This window comes from Symphodus melops (assembly GCF_947650265.1).
Source record: "Symphodus melops genome assembly, chromosome: 10".
In the NCBI taxonomy this organism is placed as follows: Eukaryota; Metazoa; Chordata; class Actinopteri; order Labriformes; family Labridae; genus Symphodus; species Symphodus melops.
Genome location: NC_136700.1, coordinates 11,986,657 through 12,005,737, shown reverse-complemented (window position 1 = coordinate 12,005,737; position 19,081 = coordinate 11,986,657). Strand labels below are relative to the sequence as shown.

The 19,081-nt window shown below is 41.1% G+C and overlaps 3 protein-coding genes across 5 annotated transcripts; 2 read left to right on the top strand and 1 right to left on the bottom strand.

Moving 5' to 3' along the window:
* The first annotated feature begins 408 nt into the window (after positions 1–408).
* On the top strand, positions 409–7,050 carry slc46a1 (solute carrier family 46 member 1). 2 transcript variants are annotated; one of them, XM_079354352.1, is made up of 7 exons: positions 409–676; positions 787–897; positions 1,962–2,353; positions 2,434–2,912; positions 4,159–4,242; positions 4,432–4,588; positions 5,429–7,050. In XM_079354352.1, the coding sequence occupies exons 1-7, from the start codon at positions 614–616 to the stop codon at positions 5,481–5,483; spliced, it is 1,341 nt and encodes a 446-aa protein (XP_079210478.1). In that variant the 5' UTR covers positions 409–613; the 3' UTR covers positions 5,484–7,050. The 2 variants fall into 2 exon arrangements, with proteins under 2 accessions (XP_079210478.1, XP_079210477.1); XM_079354351.1 differs by having other exon boundaries at positions 409–897.
* Positions 5,181–12,827, bottom strand: sarm1 (sterile alpha and TIR motif containing 1). Of its 2 annotated transcripts, XR_013780002.1 has the most exons (10): positions 11,561–12,827; positions 10,252–10,870; positions 9,950–10,162; positions 9,771–9,862; positions 9,359–9,685; positions 9,071–9,260; positions 8,663–8,784; positions 8,233–8,359; positions 5,750–5,797; positions 5,181–5,484 (listed from the first exon to the last, which is right to left on the bottom strand). XR_013780002.1 is itself a non-coding variant. In XM_079354349.1 (8 exons), exons 1-8 carry the CDS (start codon positions 12,022–12,024, stop codon positions 8,236–8,238), a joined length of 2,151 nt encoding a protein of 716 aa, XP_079210475.1. In that variant the 5' UTR covers positions 12,025–12,826; the 3' UTR covers positions 7,655–8,235. The 2 variants fall into 2 exon arrangements, 1 of the variants encoding a protein (XP_079210475.1); XM_079354349.1 differs by lacking the exons at positions 5,181–5,484; positions 5,750–5,797 and having other exon boundaries at positions 7,655–8,359; positions 11,561–12,826.
* A 1,458-nt stretch (positions 12,828–14,285) lies between these two features.
* On the top strand, positions 14,286–19,080 carry vtna (vitronectin a). The gene is made up of 8 exons (XM_079353500.1): positions 14,286–14,383; positions 15,075–15,194; positions 15,303–15,734; positions 15,858–15,997; positions 16,101–16,257; positions 16,368–16,520; positions 16,611–17,147; positions 17,743–19,080. Exons 1-8 carry the CDS (start codon positions 14,323–14,325, stop codon positions 17,859–17,861), a joined length of 1,719 nt encoding a protein of 572 aa, XP_079209626.1. The 5' UTR covers positions 14,286–14,322; the 3' UTR covers positions 17,862–19,080.
* Position 19,081: the final 1 nt, after the last annotated feature.

Below are 19,081 nucleotides of genomic sequence, written 5' to 3'. Positions count from 1 at the left end.
AAATGAAACAGATGACAGCGGTTAGAGTTTAAAGGACTGTTCTCCCATCATCCCAACTCATGTTTTACACTCAGGGACTCATGGCAGGGATAGTGAATGTGAGATATCTAATTCTTTGAGTTGAGGCCATATTGTGGCTACAGACACAGCTGTGATGAACGATCCAGCAGGGCTTTTATTGGATGTAACAGCCATTTCCACTAAAAAATCACCCTCTGGGCAGCATGAGGATAACTCATAAGTACAAACATGATTGAAATAACATGGGATCGTATTTATTTTAAAAACGGCCTCCGTGTGCAATGGTCCTTACTCAGCAATGTAGTTCTCGTCTTATTCCAGACGGGGAAGCTGAAGTCCAACTATGTGCACCAGTAACACCTCCTCTCTGAGCTGAGTTGAACTTTAATCAACTCCACTCTCGGCAACGTTATGAGTCAAAAACTCCGAGCGTTATGATTTTACGCAGCTAACCACGGCGTTGCAGAGAGCAAGTTAAATTGTAAGAGTACTCTAAATGTACTGAAGCAGACCTTTTGTGATAATTCATGTGTTCAAGTTAGGACTGTGTGTGACATGGACGAGCGGGACACCGCCGCTATCCTATCCGGAGATGTGCTCAGCGCCTCTTCCACCGATGAAGAACTTTCCACGTATGGCTCCTGTGGACTCAAAGGTGAGGTTGCTGCCTCGACCACCCGCTCCTGGCGACCACCGTTTGCATGCCCGCTGCCGCTGACTGTAGAGCCGGTGATGTTCCTTTCCATGTTTTCAATCGCATTGCAGTCGCCCCTGGCCACTCAGTATGTGTGGGACCGAGTCAGTGATGATATCGGCTACAACGGCTCCAGGAGGTTGAGCTGCAACGGCACCGCGACCCCGGATCCTCTGCAAGAGGTACTATTACTCAAACTGTTGATGTAATTATAATATTATGCTGTTAAAATAAATTCACGTTTTATTAACAGTAAAACCATTCGGTTGTCGTCGTATTGGCCATATTTATGATTTAAATATCATCATGTTTAAAGGCCCTTAATAAGAATAGCTCAATTTGCTGCTTACTCGAATTGTATCAAAATAAAGCGTCCTTTAGTTGAGAAAATGTGCTTACTAATAGGTTAGTCGTATTATCTCTCTTATGAGCTTCAACTGCATTTTACCCTCGTTATTTACATGGGCTTTAGAAAAGATGTCACCATGAATTTAAAGATAATGAAGGTAATGGTTTTAATTTTGTGTAGGGCTGTCTTAAAATGCTGCATTTGTTCCTCACATCCAGGATACCAGTTTCACAGTCATCAGTGATGTTACTGATTAAAACCCACAACATCTTTATGTTGCATTGTAGAACGCTTACATTGATCAGATCTTGCAACATGAGTACAATAAGCACACAAAGTAACACAATAAGGGGCATTATTGTTGACAGTAAATACTTAAAAAGTATGCTGTGACAACGATGCAACTACAACACACTCAAATCACTATTGTACCATTAAAGCAACACAGCACATAAATACATTCTGCAGATAGGCCTACAAGTAGCTGCCAAATGTGACCATACAGTACAACAGGCCAGTAGATCATCTGTGACAACAGGTGCACTGATTGTGAAACAGTTGGATATGCTCTTCCCAATTAATGGGAAATCCTTTTTTTTATGTTCTTGCAAAATGAAACACTGGAACGGTTTCCTCAAAGAGGAACAATAGTCACAAGTTGAAACTAAGCAGCTTAATCATTTAGAGCCAGTAAAAGTTGTTCCAAAGATCAGCAGTTTTCAGTTCTCTTCTCCAAAATGAAATAGCACAGATTTTTCTTTGAGGTCAAAACATGTGCATGATAAATGTGATCATAGGTTGAATAGAGGCACAGTAACAACCACTTGAATATGCTTAGTATTACTTCTCTTTTCTGTCTGATGCATGTATTTGACTGGGCTTTTTGTGTTTTCACAGCAAGTGCAAACCTTGACAGCACACTGGAACCTGTACATCAGCCTTGGGGGATTTTCTGTAGGCATACTAGTGGTGCCTCTCCTAGGATCTTGGAGTGACCTTGCAGGTCGTAGACGTGTCCTCATCATCCCTAACCTAGGCATGGCCGTCCAAGCTGCGGTTTACATTATAGCCATGTACCTGAAGCTACCTCTGATCTGGTTTCTTGTCGGCAGACTGCTTAGTGGCCTCACAGGGGAATTTAATGCTGTCGTGGCGTCCTGCTTCTGTTATGTTGCGGACATCAGTGACAAAAAATCCCTCACCCTCAGGGTGGCAATCTTGGAGGCTTGTCTCGGCCTTGCAGGGATGCTAGCCAGTGTTATAGGTGGACAGTGGCGAAAAGCACAAGGGTAAGAAATATGCATCATAGTGCGTAGAGAATCATCATTCATACAAATGCCCTTTATCATTTTTTTTTACCTGTGTTTAGGTACATTAACCCGTTCTGGCTGGTCTTAGCCACTAACTTGGCCGCAGCTCTGTATGTTTACCTGTTTGTCCGTGAGTCTGTCCCGCTAGACCCAAATGCAAAGCTCCTCACCTACCGCCATCATAAAACCATCTGGCAACTCTTCTCGACAGGAGGCATCAGCGGTCAGACGAAAGGAAGCTCTCATAGGTACAAGATGTGGCTGTACATGCTGAGCTTCTTCCTGGTGGTGACCATACACTTTGGTAGCAGGGACTTGTATGTGCTGTATGAGCTGAGCTCACCGCTGTGCTGGGGTTCCACCCTGATTGGCTACGGAGCGGCAGCTCAGCAGATGGCCTACCTCACCAGTCTGATAGGGCTGAGGCTCATGCAGAACTGCCTGAAGGACTCCTGGGTGGCTGTCGTAGGTCTGCTCTCTAACATCTCTGGCCTGCTGGTCCTCTCTGTGGCTGACACCACCCAGCTCATGTTCATAGGTGAGACAAACAAGATTAGAGGGATACTTCTCTCTGCATCTCCCTCTATCCCACTTTCCAAACTCAACACAGTTTTTGCAGATGGCTATTCAACATGAGTCTGGTTATGCACAAGGTTTCTGACTGTTAAAAGGAAGTTTTACCTGGCATATGCAAATCAATTCATTTGTTATGAATTGGCACTATACAAATAAATATTGCTTAAAAAGTATTTATCTATCTGGGGTCGCCGGTGGCGCAGCGGCAGTGCGCGCGATCCCACGTATTGAGGCTCAGTCCTCGCGCGCGGGCGGCCCGGGTTCGCGTCCGGCCTGTGGCCCATTTCCCGCATGTCTCTCCCCACTCTCTCCCCCTTTCCGACTCTATCCACTGTCCTCCCTCTATAATAAAGGCATATAAACGCCAAAAATAAATCTTTAAAAAAAAAAAAAAAAAAAGAAAAAAGTATTTATCTTTACATAATTCAAAATATTTAGCCATTATGAAGTATGACGACATGAAATATGAAATATAGTATTTGATACCAATGTGAAGCTCTGTAGAATAGCTGTTAGCTGATTATAAAACAGATTGAATTTATTACTGTTGTCTTTACATGACCTACTAAAATAAAGGAGACCATCAGGTGATTGAGTATGTCTTATGTTATTGTTATTATTATTATTATTATCATAATATAGTTAAATGTGTTCCGTGTAACTGCGGCCACCTGGTAAGTGTCAGAGGAGACGATGAATAGCATGCTGCTGAACTGGGGTCGCCAAGATCTACAGTAGCTTTAATGACAACGTGTCCCGTTTACTCTTACTGTCCCCCTTTATTTGTGCTTTATAAGCACTCCCAAATGGTTCTGAAGAACTTTTTCCAGCCACGGGTGAAACTGGTGTCACATTTTAGGGCAAATAATGTTTCACTGCTTGGCAAGATACAGACTGAACAGACCTTGTACTTGGTTGGAACCTTGAATACCAGACTGTAAACACCCAGCTCTGCTTTCACCCTGTGGAAATAATCAGCCAAAAGTAACTGAATTGAATTGTGTGAAAATGTAAAAGATTGCTTAGTTTCTGAAAAATTGTAAAATTCTATTTGCACATATAGATTGATTGCTAATACAAATATACAAATATAGGATTAGGATATTGGCAACGTTTTTTTCTAAAATAAAAAAGAGGGGGGAGGGGGTGTTGGGATGTGCCTGCCTGTCGTCTACATTATGTGTCTGTCTTGTGTTTTCTGTCTCCAGGTTATGGACTGTTATTTCTCTTCATGGCTCCGTTGCCTGTGCTCAGGTCAAAGCTGTCCAACTTGGTGGGCCAATCAGAACAAGGTCAGTCACTGAATAGGAATAAAATACAAATTGTCTTTAAAACAGAAAACTGTGTGCAGTGGTTTCAAAATGTAAGAATTGTGTTGAGAAAAAAGTGTAATAATAGTGTATTGTTTTCTTGTTGAAGTGAACCAGATGGTCAGGCTATAACTGGCAGTTTGTGTACATACTTGTGTGTTTTTCTCCCAGGTGCCCTGTTTGCATCTGTTGCCTGTTTGGACAGCTTTTGTTTTCTTGTGGGCAGTGGCCTCTTTAACTCACTCTACCCACTCACGCTGAATTTCATGAAGGGTTTCCTTTTTCTCTGCGCGGCCATTCTCCTCTTCATCCCCGCTGGGATAATTGGGTGAGTTTGGTTCATTTTGCTGTTTAAGAACCCTGTTTTTAAAATGTTGTCAAATAAGTTAGCTGTTCTTACGACTTCAGTTTTTATAAGAGTTAAGTTGTACTGTGGAAATAACTCCAGACACATCAAAGAGAGGATGTGTTTCATTTCAGTGCTCACAAATTGTCTTGATCAATCAGCATGGACAGCATACAGCAGTTACAACCTAACAACGCATATCTCATTAGAGAGAGTGCTGTTATGCTGAATGTCAGTACAGCTTGACCTTGTGTGAAAGATAAAGCATGCTGATATCCAGTCCAACAGCATGACCTAGAGTGTGATGTTCCTTATTTTTTACAACAGCAGTAGAAACTATGATAAGCAAAAACAGATCTTTAAATGAATCATTAAGATAGCTTGACCAAATAAACTATTTTCTCATCCTGACTCAAACATGAAATATTGCCAAGCAACGTGAACAATTTCCTGCCCTCTGTGTGTCTTTGTGATGCTTTGTAAACCTTATCCCTTACTTTGTATTTTGCACATTCAGCAATTATTTTTGTAAGCTAATGGGGTCCTAGCAAATAAACTATTTCATCATATTGGAAGCATTTATTGTGGTCCACTGTGTGTCAGCGGACTTCTAACCCCCCCGGTCTGGCCAATCTGCATTTCTTGAAAGTTGTTGCGACTTAAGTGAGCCATCATGTTAATTTTGTAACCACTTGTGTTCTTGATATATTATCACAAAGATTATGTAAAGGGTTATTGAATTTCAGTAAGTGAGCTTAAAGAAATACAAACAATTTAATGAGAGCTAAAGATAATAACCCTTTGGTATGTTTGATTCTCCAGTTTCCTGCAGTGTTTAGACTACAAGAAAGGCCACAGAGACTCCTTGGTGTCCTGACCTGAAGAGAGAGAGAGAGCAAGAGAGCAAGAGAGCGAGAGAGCAAGAGCGAGAGAGAGGGCAACAACCTGTCAGAGAGTTAAAGGTGAGGTGAGCAGCTCTGACACACGTGATCTGATGTGTTCTTCCTGGAGAGACTTTCGATCGTGACTCAGTGACGGAGCACCTGACTGCTCTGGGGATTCTTCTTTTTAGTCACACAAAAGTGATCAAGACCAAACAAAGAATTATGTCATAGTACTGACTGACATTATGCACAAACTCACCTGCCATTCAGAAGTAGTAGTCCAGAATGGGGCCTTTATAAATCCTTCCTAATCATTAAAAACAAAACCTTGTGTTCAGATAATTCATCCAAGACATTTATTAATAATAGTGACTCAAAATGATTTACACTTGAATGAATGAGCTTTAAAGACGTTGTGTAAACTGCATGTGTGATGTACAATGGATTTAAATGTGCCAACATATCAGTCAGCTGACTAAGGCGTGCTTCCCTGACACAATCAATGTTTCCAACATACAAGGCTATCTCCAGGAAAGAGTGAGGATGTACTCTAGCCTCACTTCTTTCTAAGGGTCACACTATTGCCATATGTTTGAACAAATGTCCTGTCAATGAACCTCATTATTCCTCTGAAGATAGATACACTTATACAGATGCTTTACCGAGTCTATGGAAGTTGACAAATGAAATTCCCAAAAGGTGAGTGAAAGTTACTGTTGTAGAATATATTAGAATGTAAAGATGCTTTCATTCAGGTCAAAGGTTTAGCAGCTGGATTTGTTGAACAGTAAGAGTTGGCTGTTTTTACCAACCACACCCCCACCCTTTTCTGTGGACAGAGTAAGAGAGTACTTAAGTACTTCATTTTCTGCAACTCAATGCTTCTACTGAACAATGACAGTCGTTTTTGTACCTTTCCATTCTTACATAAGTAGCAACTTAGTTTATGAAACAGGTTAAGATAAGATTAGACTTTATGGATCTCACTAGACATAATTCCACCATACTACGCAGCAACACATAAAGGAATTAAGAGTGAGCGCTACACAGCAGTTAGCAGAAATGTAGCCTGCCCTCTCTCACTCCATAAAACAGAGAGCACAGTCCAAACTTGTTGAATAGCTCCCCCCCCTTCCTCTCCCCTTGCCACAAACAACACTGGATAGTCCCAGAGCTCAGCCCCACACAGCCAACATGCACACAGGGGTCAGGTCCATGTGGCACAGTGAGGGAATAGGAGCTGCCAAATCAGCTTCAAAATGCACGTGAGGGGTTTAAAGGTTAAGTGAATTGATCTGCATGCAGATTATTTTAGACTTTGGGCGACAGTTCGATTGGATCATCTGGTCAAAGCCATTGTGTAGATGCATTGTGCAAGAAAACTGACCGAAAGCTGTTATTTCTTCATTCTAATCAGGTGTGCAATATTTATTTGTTGCAATCTTATTAATAGAATAAATAAACTGAATCATATTATATTGTTTGTGATAAAGATGGTGGTTACATTTGTTTTCTTTTCATATGTCAGACATTTAGTAAAAATTAAAAGATTTCGTTTCATTTTTTTCCTCAACTTATTTTATTTTTAATCATGTCTAATGTGTTGTTTTTTTCACAGTAACAACATCATTGTAAAAAAAACAAAAACATAAATGATTCACTACTTGGAAAAACGTTTTATTTTACAGGGACAATGTTTATTATGATACAACAACTTATAATGAGCATTAAAACAAACACTTGTAAGACAAGAGCCAAATAACTGTGGACTAACATTAAATGAGAAACGTGGATGCTTGATTTAGTAATTTTGCAAGACTAAATACAAATTTCATCATGAATGTATTCAAGCCACATTGACGTATATTTGTATTGATCTCTGTTTATATATGTTTTGCAATTTGTTCTCTATATTTGCAAAAGCCTCAGTGCACAATATTGCTCCAATTCAGTGTTTCCCTTTCCCCGCTTCTTTTGAGCACAGCAGGTGCACAAGGATGACTTCAACAATAAAGCAGATTTTGCATTGAACACAAACTAAGCTGTGTTGATTAAACCCCTTGTTTGTTGTAATAAATGAAAGTTGAATGTGGTACACTACTTTGTAACTGCGGTCAGCAACTGTTCAGAACAATAATGTTTGAATAATGGCCGCTCTATTACTGCATTTTACCCATTTTATACAGAGGGAAGTGTTTAATACTACAGTGAAACGGGCTTCCCTTTTATCAATATTTGGTTACGTTAGGGTTGCAGTTACACATTATGTAGTTCATTCATTTCTGTTTAATATGTCATGCCTTCAGATTACGACCATTTTTGGACTAACCTGCTGAAAAAGGTTTCTTTCTAACACATTTCCAAAACATGTCAGTAACTCAGAGACCTACTTTGGCTCTGACAATGTATGGTTTGTGAGTTCAGCAAATGATGAGTGTGTATACTTAGTAGAAATTGCTGTTTGTTTGATTAATTGCTGGATGCCAACAAAGGCCGATCTATCACAGTTATATTCCTGAGATAAACATATAGAGCAGTGTGAGGGCACTATCGTTAAAGGCGCACAGTTTGTTATATACAATCTGGAATCATTTGATTGTTTCAGTTTTTGCTTTGCAGTCTTTGTTTGTGAGCATGTAATCTAATTCACATGCATCTGGGCAGAGCGGAATAAGCTGCCAGCTCACTGTTGACGATGTTGAAATTTGGCATCATTGGAAATTATTAAAACTGAAATCTTACTGCTTAATTCACTTTTGTTTCTTTTTTTTGCCCTTTGGAGGCATCTTTTGCATCCATTTGGTCTTGTTGTCCTTTCAGAAAGCGTAAGATCTTCTCGATGGTGGCCTCTTGGTATTCATGGGACCATCTGTGTTAAGAGAAGATAACATGCATTAAATGATACTGACGGATAATGGATGTTTTATTAAGTGATCTGTAATTCGACACAATTTCCAAACAATAATCAGGTTGTTTTCATGATGGAAAAAGAAAAGAGGCTTTTATACATTAATAATCTGAGTCTGAAAAGGGAAATTGTAGCGCTCACGCAACCAAAACTTAAATTCTTACTTTAGCAGCTAAACCTATTGAGAAAGGGATTTTGGATAATAATTAAAGCTATAGTTTTAGTTTGGGTTTGTTTTAATTTCCAGAGAATTTGGGGACTTACTTGATCCCATTGAAGTTGAGTATTGCCCTCATGTCCTCTGGGAGAGACATGGGGTCAGGCCACATAAAATTGTCTGTAACAGGAACTATGTTCTTCTTTCCAGCCAGGGCTGTGACTATCTCCTGCAAAATGAAAGAAGAAAATGAATGAAAGTCCCCTTTGAGTATGTAAAAACAGAAAATTGCAATATCAAGACAGATGAACCTCAAAACCCATAAAACCAGCTGCAAGCAAAGTAACATCTGAATCCTTTCTTTTAACATAAATATTCATGTGGCATGTAATCTCTACAAAGAGATCACACAGAGGGTATAAACGCTCTGATTGATGGATTATTTCCAGGGAAACTCTGGATAAAACAAGACTTGAAGTGTCAAAATGGGTCCGAAGGAATGAACCAATGCTTACCTTGTGCACCCAGTCTTTCATGGCAGTGTCACCCATGCACTTGTCAAGGGCATTGGCGGACAGCACCAGGATGAAGTTTTTTGCCCTCTGTACACTCTGAATGAGTTTGTCTTCAAATTTACCAGCTTCTAACTTTTCTACATCAATGAAGACACTGTATCCTCGAACCTGTAGGTGCACCTTCAGAAGACTTTGGACAGGGAAAAATGAGAAATTCAGTTAACTTGAGCAGAGAGGAAGAAACCGACTATTTTAGCCACCCCCTACCCATCTCTCATCAGTTCGGACCTTGCCAACTGGGAGCCAGTAGTCCGACGGTAACTGATAAAAACATCAGGCCCTGCTGGCTGGGCATCAGTGTGACACGGTTTTGAGGGCTTGCGGCTAAAGGACAGTATCTTAGCTCTGTGGACTCCGTTGACAATGTGGCAGTCATGCTCAAGTTGCTGATCGGTCAGATGTTGGACATTGTTCAGATCCACTCCTGACTGGACGAGCCCATAGGTGTACTGACGGAATCGAGGGTCAACATGAGCTAACCAGTCAGCCATGTTGTTTGGGTCACATGTGGAATAGTTGGCGTAAGTCTTAAGCACTCGCAAGTCCCTCAAAAACCTGAAGGTTTGACAGAAAAGAGACACTTTTAGACCAGAGTCACAAATTCAGTCAGACACTTACTGACATTTTTTTCACCACTTGCCTTTTGCGAGTGAGTCCTGCAGTCATGCCCAGATCTGTGCTCAGATCCTGGTCTGTGACATTCAGCAGGAGGTCTCCATCCACCTGGAGCTCCTATTTTGGAAGACCATAAGAGATATCAGTCATTGTGTACAATAGAAAGATCTTTATACTTCGAAATCACTGTATACTTGAACATACCTGGAAACGGTCACAATAGGCACTAAAGCCAACCTGCTGCAACCATGTCTGGACTTCACAGGATTTCCAGTTGGGCACACTTGATAGGATACGTTTGGGCACTTCCTCTCCCATCATACTTAACGCCCTTTTGGCAAGGGAGCAGGCCGTCCCATTGCTGGAGTACATGACAATTCTCTTTAGACTTTGCACTGCCCCAATCTCTTGAAATATCTTCAAAGGAAAACAGAATTAAATTCAGTCACAATTCTGCCACACAGTGATATCTCTCAAGTCTCATAGGAAGTAAACAGGGAATGTACCTTAGTGTTTCGTTGACGAGATTTAATGCTTGACTCAACGCAAAGGTAAAAGGCAGCAATGCACTTTCCCTCAAGTCTTGTGCCATCCAGTAAAGGCAGAAGCTGCTGCAGATCAGATGCCGTCCTACCCTGCATGCTGTCTGTACTGTCCAATAAGTTACGGGCAAAGTCATCAGGATCCAAGGACGCAATGAATGGCTCCACCAGCTCCAAGGTTCCAGACTTCACCACCTCCTTCTCGATTTCTTTGTTTGCAGCCAACACAGTAACAGCCAGACATGCGTGGAAGCGAATGAGTTCATCCTCTTTGGAAAAAGCCAATGGAAAAAGCCACTCAGCCGCCTGTTTCTCAATCATCCATCTCTGGCAGCGGTGGCCTCCGTACATAGCACAGTTTGCTAGAGCCACAGCACAGTGGCGCAGTACAGTGGGGTCAGTACCTCTGCACCAGAAGAGGAGTGCATCCAAGGCCCCATGAGTAATGAGGTGGACGGATGTCTCCTCCGTGTGTTTGAACATGTGCTCCAGGATCCCTGAAACACTGCGGGCAAGCTGAGCGTCTTCCTGCTGTCGAGTCAGGTTGAGGATAACCCCAAGACCCAGACGGGCAATGTAGTCCCTGTCAACAGAAGTTTGTAAATGGTTAATGGACTTGAGCTTTCACAGCACTTTTCTCGTCTTGGGACTACCAGCCAAAGCGCTTATTTCACCACAGGTCACACTTATCCAGTCATACCTCAATTCATGCCCTGATGGCAGGGGCTCTTAAGCAAAGTGTCCATCAGTATAAATTAATCCATTCATACACATTCACATGTTGCTGTCACAGCAGCGGGAGCAGTTTGAAGCAGTTCAGCAGTTGAATGAACATATTCCACAGAATCTGCACCCCTTCTCCAACTTTCATATTGCTCTACCAAAACTCCTCAATGCACCAAAAAGTAAGGCAAATGTGATTTATAAGACAACAACAATGTTGTAAGTCAATCACCGCTACAACAATAATTGTAATCATTTTGGCCATATTATGGTTGTAGAATAAAGTTATTATTTTTCATAATATGTGGTCTATGCAGTTTTGTCCTGGGTTTATCACATGTCATATAGTTCTACTTTAATTTCTACTACTAGTATTTGTCATACACTATTTGTCTTTATTATTATTACATTCTAAGTTGCATGTGATGTCTCTGGAGCACATTGTGATCAAAGTGGAACTATTCATTATCTATAGCAGTGCTGCTGTGCAAGACAGTTGTAACATTCAGCAGGTGGTCGTGTCATTTCTTGATCTCTTTTTGCACTTCACCTGTTCTCTGAGATGAGGATCTGCTCAAGCAGTTTTGCAGACTCATAGGTGATCTCCACAGCAGGTAGCTGCTGAAGCTGCAGCAGCAACTCCAGGCCTCCATCAAGCCGGATCCTGTTACAGAACTCCTCGGCCACCTGACGGCCGACAGTGGGCAGGACCCAGGCCTCTTCCACCAGCTGGAAAATCTCTGCGACGGCCCCGCGGGTCTCTTCTGAGTCAGACGTTTCATGTGATGACTTCAGCCTCCTGATGGCGCCTCGCAGGGCGGGGAGCGACCTGCTCAAAACAGCTTGGACGTCCGCACTGATGCCCGGAGATACAGCTTTGGGTTCCGAGCCGGAGCTGCTTCTGCCTCTCTGCAGGCGGCTGACATACTCCGGGACTGTAAGTCTGTCTGTGCTGAACATGATGGAGAAATGTCGATAGAGCCTCCACAGCAAAAGAGCAAGAGAAAAGAGCATCTACCAGCGCTGTTTGTTTGAACAGGCCTCGAATGTAGCCTCTGTGTCAGTTTGATATCCGCTTTGTAAACACTCACAGATGCGCCATGAGAGGCTTCTGTTGTAAATCAACGTTGACAGCTTTCGTCAAATTGCATCACCTTTCTCTGGCGTAAACACTTATAAGCAGATCTGGATGTGCACTGCGCATACAGTCCTGTCTCAGAAGATGCTGCTTTGTCTCACTGTCATCCCACCGGCCTAGACCTTCACTAATACTTTGACCGAAATATGTTTACAGAAAATACATTAAAGATGAAAATCTAAGACCTTCGCCTCGGTCTGACAAGCCCAAGAAACCACTCCTATGTTTTGTCCGGAAAGAAAATTGTCTTTTGTTGTCTGTCTCTGTATCACTGATCTTCTGCAGACAAAGAATGTCTTTTTTTCTTCCTCGAACACGTTCCTCTTCCAAGTTATTTGACACACTGTAGCAAAGCGTCACCTGCAAAAATACAAAATATGACACCCCTCTGAAAAAGCATCCCGATTGACCTATCACATTCCTCGGTCAGCAGCATCCGTAGGAAAGTCTGTGTATCTCCAGTGGTCCCAGTAGCACCACCCACCGGGAAGAGCGGATAAGAAGAAGACCCCCTCCCCCCCCCCCTCTTCTCCCTGCATCACAGCCGGTCAGAGCATGCTCATCACCGGGCTGCCTATAACAACATGTGCCCTCTGCTGGACAAACTGGAGAATAACCTCTGATCACAATGCATGTACTGTATGTGCATGTCGATTTTTTATATGTATAATCACCACTGGAAATAACGCTAAAAAAAATTAGTCGACTGGCATACTTAGACTTGCTGATTTTCTTGAATAAGATATGTCGTTATATATATATATATATATATCTCTATATATCGTTTACCTGGAAAATGTGCCGCAAATACAACTTTTGAATGGGATTTGTCTGCATTGAAAACTAAATTTTTTTATTTATTTTTTTTATGATTATTTTTTTACATTTTTAAATTTTTCGCCATGGGGGTTGTAAATGTCAATAAAATACATCATGAAGCAAGTGATAAAACATGCTTGATACATAAACTGAATAAAGAATGATTAAAGTCAAAAACTTCTGTTTTAAAAAAACAAAATCCATATAAACTGATGTGGATCAAGGTTTTCTGAAGGCCATAATGCCAATTTTAGTATATTCAATGTCATTACTTCAATAAATAAGCAGAAAAAGAATTCATTGAATTCAATTCAAAGAATTGTTTAACTAGTCAAATATGGCACTTTTGAGAGCAATTTATAATGGCATTTAAAAAAGGTATTGCCATTTTAATAGCTCAGTTTTTTAAATAAATGTGGATAATACACTGAATATAAACTATTTAGAGAGAGTGTTCCTTGTGTATGGTCTGTGAAGAGAGATAATGTGTCCTGACTCAAAGACAACATCTCAAATCCCAGCTATTGTAGAAAACCGATTGTCCTTTAATACTCATTTTTTTAACAGTTGAGTAAATATTCTTTAAAGGGCTTTAAAAATAGTGATAAGCCTATATTAAAGGGGATGTGGTCAGCAAGTTCCACGATTGTCTTTAACAGAGTTAAACCTGAAGAAACAATGATTTTACAGACATGAGATTTATCATGTGGTATTCTTAATATTGAAAAGCAGAGAGAATCTTATGTCAATGGTCTGTTGATGGAGGAATTTCTCAGCTGAGCTTGCAAGAACAAAATCTTTCAGCTGTCTTTGCAGCTTAATATTATGGTCCTTCAACACTGCTGCTTAATCATGAAGAAGAGAACATGAGGAATAGACCGTGTTGCTTTTCTGCTGCTGTAAAAGTCTTTATTATATTGTAACTTGTGTCAAAATGTTTTACATGACAGAACAGCAGACCAGTACTTTGCCCTTGTGTCCTCACAGAGGCCTCCCAGTGACAGCATGTTACATTAAGACATACGGGGGAGACAGAGGATGATGCTGATTAAGTTGCTTTACTTTACAGAGTAAAATCACTGTTAGCTCTGTACTTTAAATGTCTCAGCTAGCAGTTAAATGCTAAAAGCGCACAGTCAGGGGTAAACAGAGGTCATTACATAAATTCTTGTTTCCTATCGATCTCTTTCTGTGTGTGTGTGTGTGTGTATGTTTAGTTGCTCTAGTAGCGACTGATTTGCAAATAGAGTTAAAGTTAACAAGGAAGCAGGGTGACTGACACATGTTTCCAATGATTAGGAGCACACAGTCCGTCCTTACTGAGTCATTCTGTTCTAACACACAACAGAGGCAACATGAGGCTGTGGGCCGCCGTGTTGCTTCTTGCTCTGATCACACACACTTTGGCTGCAGAAGGTAAGTGTGACATTTAAAATCCTTTTGGAAGGTAAAACAAGTATTAGAGGACTTTTTTGATCTAGCTCATCAGAACTGCAGGCTGTAGTCGTTATGTTACAGCCAGACTGTGAGCAGCCTGGGAACAGAAGTCAGAGTAAGAGTTTGGTCATTTCCATTAGCAGCTACACATTGGATGAGAAACCAGCAACATATACATTTATCTCATTAGTGAAAAGTATAAGTGTTATTGGATAGACGTTGAATGCAGACTTCTACACAAATATAGACTCTACGTTGACTAATGAATGAATACTTTGATAAATTGCTTGACATGCAATCAAGACAGTTTTAGAAGAGTTAATCATTTATCAAGTAAATGTTTGTTTCAGCAACAAATATAGTTTAAAATGTAAATGGGATACAAGAGGATGACTTAGACATACAGATATCAATAAAGTATCTATCTATCGATCTATCTATCTACAGAGCAAACTACACAGTGAAGACAAAACGTTTAGTAACTGGCATGCTGTCTAAGCTCATGGTGTCTGTAATCAAATCAAAGTTCAGTTTACTATCTGAAGGAGGAGATTGATTTAGCCAGAGGATCAATGAGAACTCAGAAAGAGAACAGAAAGACATAATGACCTCAATAAATAAATAATAAATGGAGATGATCCATTTTCTTTATTTTGTCATGTGCGCCCAGAGTCCTGCATGGATCGCTGTGAGAATGGCTTTGACTCGCAGAGGACGTGCCAGTGTGACTCCATGTGCAAGTACTACAAGAGCTGTTGCTCGGACTTTAAGGATACCTGTGGCATGACGAGTAAGCAAAGTGTTTTTTAAAGATAAAGCATCATTCATTTTCATTTTGAGTCAAAATAATGCAAAAAAACCCCCCATGGTTTTACGTATATGACATTTTTACCCTCAGCTCGGGGAGACACGTTTAAGTTAGCAGAGGATGATGATAATGATGAAGGCACCACTCAAACCCCTGCACCCGACCAGCCTTTTACCTCCCATAGCCGTCTGCAGGAGCCCACACGACGACCCGTGTCAGACTTCAGACCACAGCAGCATCCAGTAGCCACACTAGAAATGACCAGAGCCCCTCGACTGATGGATGCCATTCTTAAAAAAATCCCAGCCATACAAGATCCACTCATTTCACAACCGATCCCAACCACACAGGAATCCCCCAACACTCCTCAACCCACTGAGAGTGACACAGCGGCTGAGACAACCACTGTTCCTGTAACAACGGCCACCACTGCGGCCCCTGACCCAGACGCAGAGGTCTGCAGTGAACGGCCCTTTGACTCCTTCATGCAGCTAAAAAATGGCTCCCTTTTTGCCTTCAGAGGTGAGTGACTGGAAAAATTATCCCTCAATAAGGAAATATGGTCATCTGATGTTTAAAGGAATTAAAAAAAAAAAACAGTGAATGAACATTTTTATCAATTGACTGGTTGTTATTTTTTTGTAGGGGACTACTTTTTCGAGTTGGACCAGAAGGCGGTGCTTCCTGGTTATCCAAAGCTCATAAAGGACGTGTGGGGGATAAGTGGGTCGATTGATGCTGCCTTCACTCGGGTCAACTGTCAAGGGAAGACTTATATATTCAAGGTGGTGACATAAGAAATTAAATTGCATTTGTTTTCTCATTTACAAGAATGTCTGATGCCTTCTGTGAAAGCTAAATGTTTATATCACACCAAACATTCATCAGGGGAACAAGTACTGGAGGTTTGATGACGGTGTGCTGGATGACGACTATCCTCGAGATATCAGTGTGGGCTTTGATAAAATTCCTGATCACGTGGATGCAGCGTTTGCTCTGCCTGCTCCTGGTCACAACGGAAAAGAGAAAGTGTATTTTTTTAAAGGTACAGCCATATGTTATACAACATCTCCTGATATATCTGCAGTATATTTTACACTCAGTTTCTTCAATGTTTATTATTGTAATGGTTTGGTATGTTCTGGGGTTCCCCAGGGGATCAGTATTACATGTACGAGTTTCTGCACCAGCCATCTCATGAGGAGTGTGTCTCCATGTCTGAGAGGTCTCCTTCCACTCTGTTCAGACGTTACACTGATGTTTACTACAACAACTATGAGCACTTCTTAAGCGAGCTCTTCTCTGCCTGTGAGTTATGTTGCAAGACATTAATGTTTATGTTCCGTAGCAGGTAGATGTTGTGTCTTGTCCAGCTTAACGTCTTCTAACGTCATTTAGTGCCTCAGCATCACGACAAACACCATTTCATCGACAAGGATTGGAAGGGTCTCAAGTCTCCACTGGATGCTGCCATGGCCGGCAGAATTTACGTCACTCCCCAGATTTCACCAAGATCCCGCAACGAGTACTTGCCTGACCAGCAGTGGCGTCAACAGCAAGGTCAGCAGTGGAACCGGCAGTACCAGCAGTACGGGCAGCAGTGGGACCAACAGTACGGGCAGCAGTGGGGGCGAAGGAGGCAGAGTCGTTCTCCCTTTTGGGGGTCCATGGCAGAGCCAGGGATAAACATTGGACAGGAGTTCGCCGAACGGGGGATGGAAATGGGTCTGAGGTTGGCAGAGAGGAGGATGGAGATGGAGGAGAGGCTCAGCAGGGACTGGGACAGGCGTCGGGATCAAGACAGGGACCAGGACAGACGGAGGGACAGTAATAGACAGAACAACAGAGGAAACTATGATTCCAGAGGGGACAGGTCTCACTGGGAGGTGGTCCAGAGGAGTCTGCCCATACAGAGCGTCTACTTCTTTAAAGGAGGTAACACAGCCACGATAAATTCATTAACAGCATAATAAAATAATTCTTATTTAATCATTCAACTTTCCCTTTATCCAAATGCCCATGAGTACATAGCGAGCCACAATTTAATCAAACTTTTGATAACAAACAGCAAATCCCTCACAAGACTGAATTCAAATCTAATTCAACTTCATTATCCAAAGACAGGAGGGAAGTCATTTGACCAGAGGAACAAAGAGCACATTAAAAAAAACCTCAAAATAACACATTTTCATTATGCTGCATCCAGTGTGTTTATCTGTGCACATTGTGCTATGACGTCTTCCTAAAATAAAACCCCCGCACCATGAATCACAGTTCAGTTTTAAAAAACAGAGAAACCTCTGTGAGATGAACTTACAGATGGAGATAGAAACTCAATAATTACATTCAACTTTCCCTAGCTCTGTCTCACCACAGAAGGCCTTTAATAACTGGTTTCACATGCTTTGTATTAGTCCTCATGACTGATCAATAATAAAGGGGAGTTTTGCTGCTTCTAACAGCAGAGAGTCATTAAAAGTTAGGTTTGCAGACTTAATGAAATGATGATTTTGTGTTCTGTTTTTTATAGATAAATACTACAGAGTGGACCTGAAGACCAAGAGAGTCGACCCAGCCATGCCTCCATACCCCAGGTCCATCGCCAAGTACTGGCTTGGCTGCTCAGGCACCACCGGGGCCGAAAAGTAGTCTCAAACATTGACGGTATTTTAAAGTAATAAGATAGTTTCAGTCTTTGTACATAACAGATCAATTGTTGACACAGGATATGTTATCAATGGGAAAAGTGTGTCAGACATGTTCAGTGTAATAAACAACTAGCTGATCTTTAGCTTCAGCAAATATTGGAGCTCAAAGTCCAGCTGGTTGATTTTCTGAACTGTGACCATCCACTGACCTGCTTATTAAACACGGCTTCACTGAAAATAGCCTTGTGTATTTAAGTCAATATGTATCAGACTTTCATACTACTTTACACTTAACTGACCTTACACCTACTGTATACTACAGCACAGTTTAGAGGGGAATATTATACTTGTGTTTTCTCCATTTCAAATATATAACAACTCTGGACACTGGTTAGTCTGCAGAATACTCACATAAAACAGATCATCTACTTACACAGCACAGAACAACTTCTAACTAATGATCCTTTTGGTTCGCTCCACCTCAACCTGCTGTGATTGCAAAGTGCTGCTTACATGAACAGATAGACTTCAACAATGTGATACTAATGATTGTTTTTCTCCACCAAAGGTGTCACTTTGCCCATTGTGTTTGTACATTTATGATGTTCAGTTAATTTGCTGTTGAAAAGTAAGTATTTTTTACTCAAGTAACATTTTGAATGTATAAAATGTGTTCCTTTATATTATTATAAATTATAGCAGAGTATGTTATCAGACTGGTATTGTTACTTACATTAAATATAAATATTATGTGCTTCTTCCACACAGCACTGCGTACTCTGCAGTTCAGGGAGGTGTATCTGTAAACTAGATCATTTGCTTTATCAACTGTAAAACATAAATACAGTTAATAGAGGAAAAAAATAACATCCATTGCATGATCCAGGTATTATGCACTAAAGGGACATATGATTGGTGTAAAGTTGTGATGTACCCTTGAATGTTTAGAAAAAATGTGTCCTTGTTATTAAATGGGTGTTTTTAGTCAACAGCAGAGGTCAGGATGCAGATGTGGAAAAAAAATGTTAACACTTCCATTTTGATAATATCTTCTGCCTGATATAAGAGGGCAAGAAAATCTACTACAATACACTGCCAATGGACTTATATTGTATTTAACCAGCTTTGAACACATCTTAAGGATGTATCGTCTGCAGCTGCGTGTTCTTTTGTGTGTTTTTCATCCATGACCAATAAAAACATGAGCTCATCTGAGTTGAC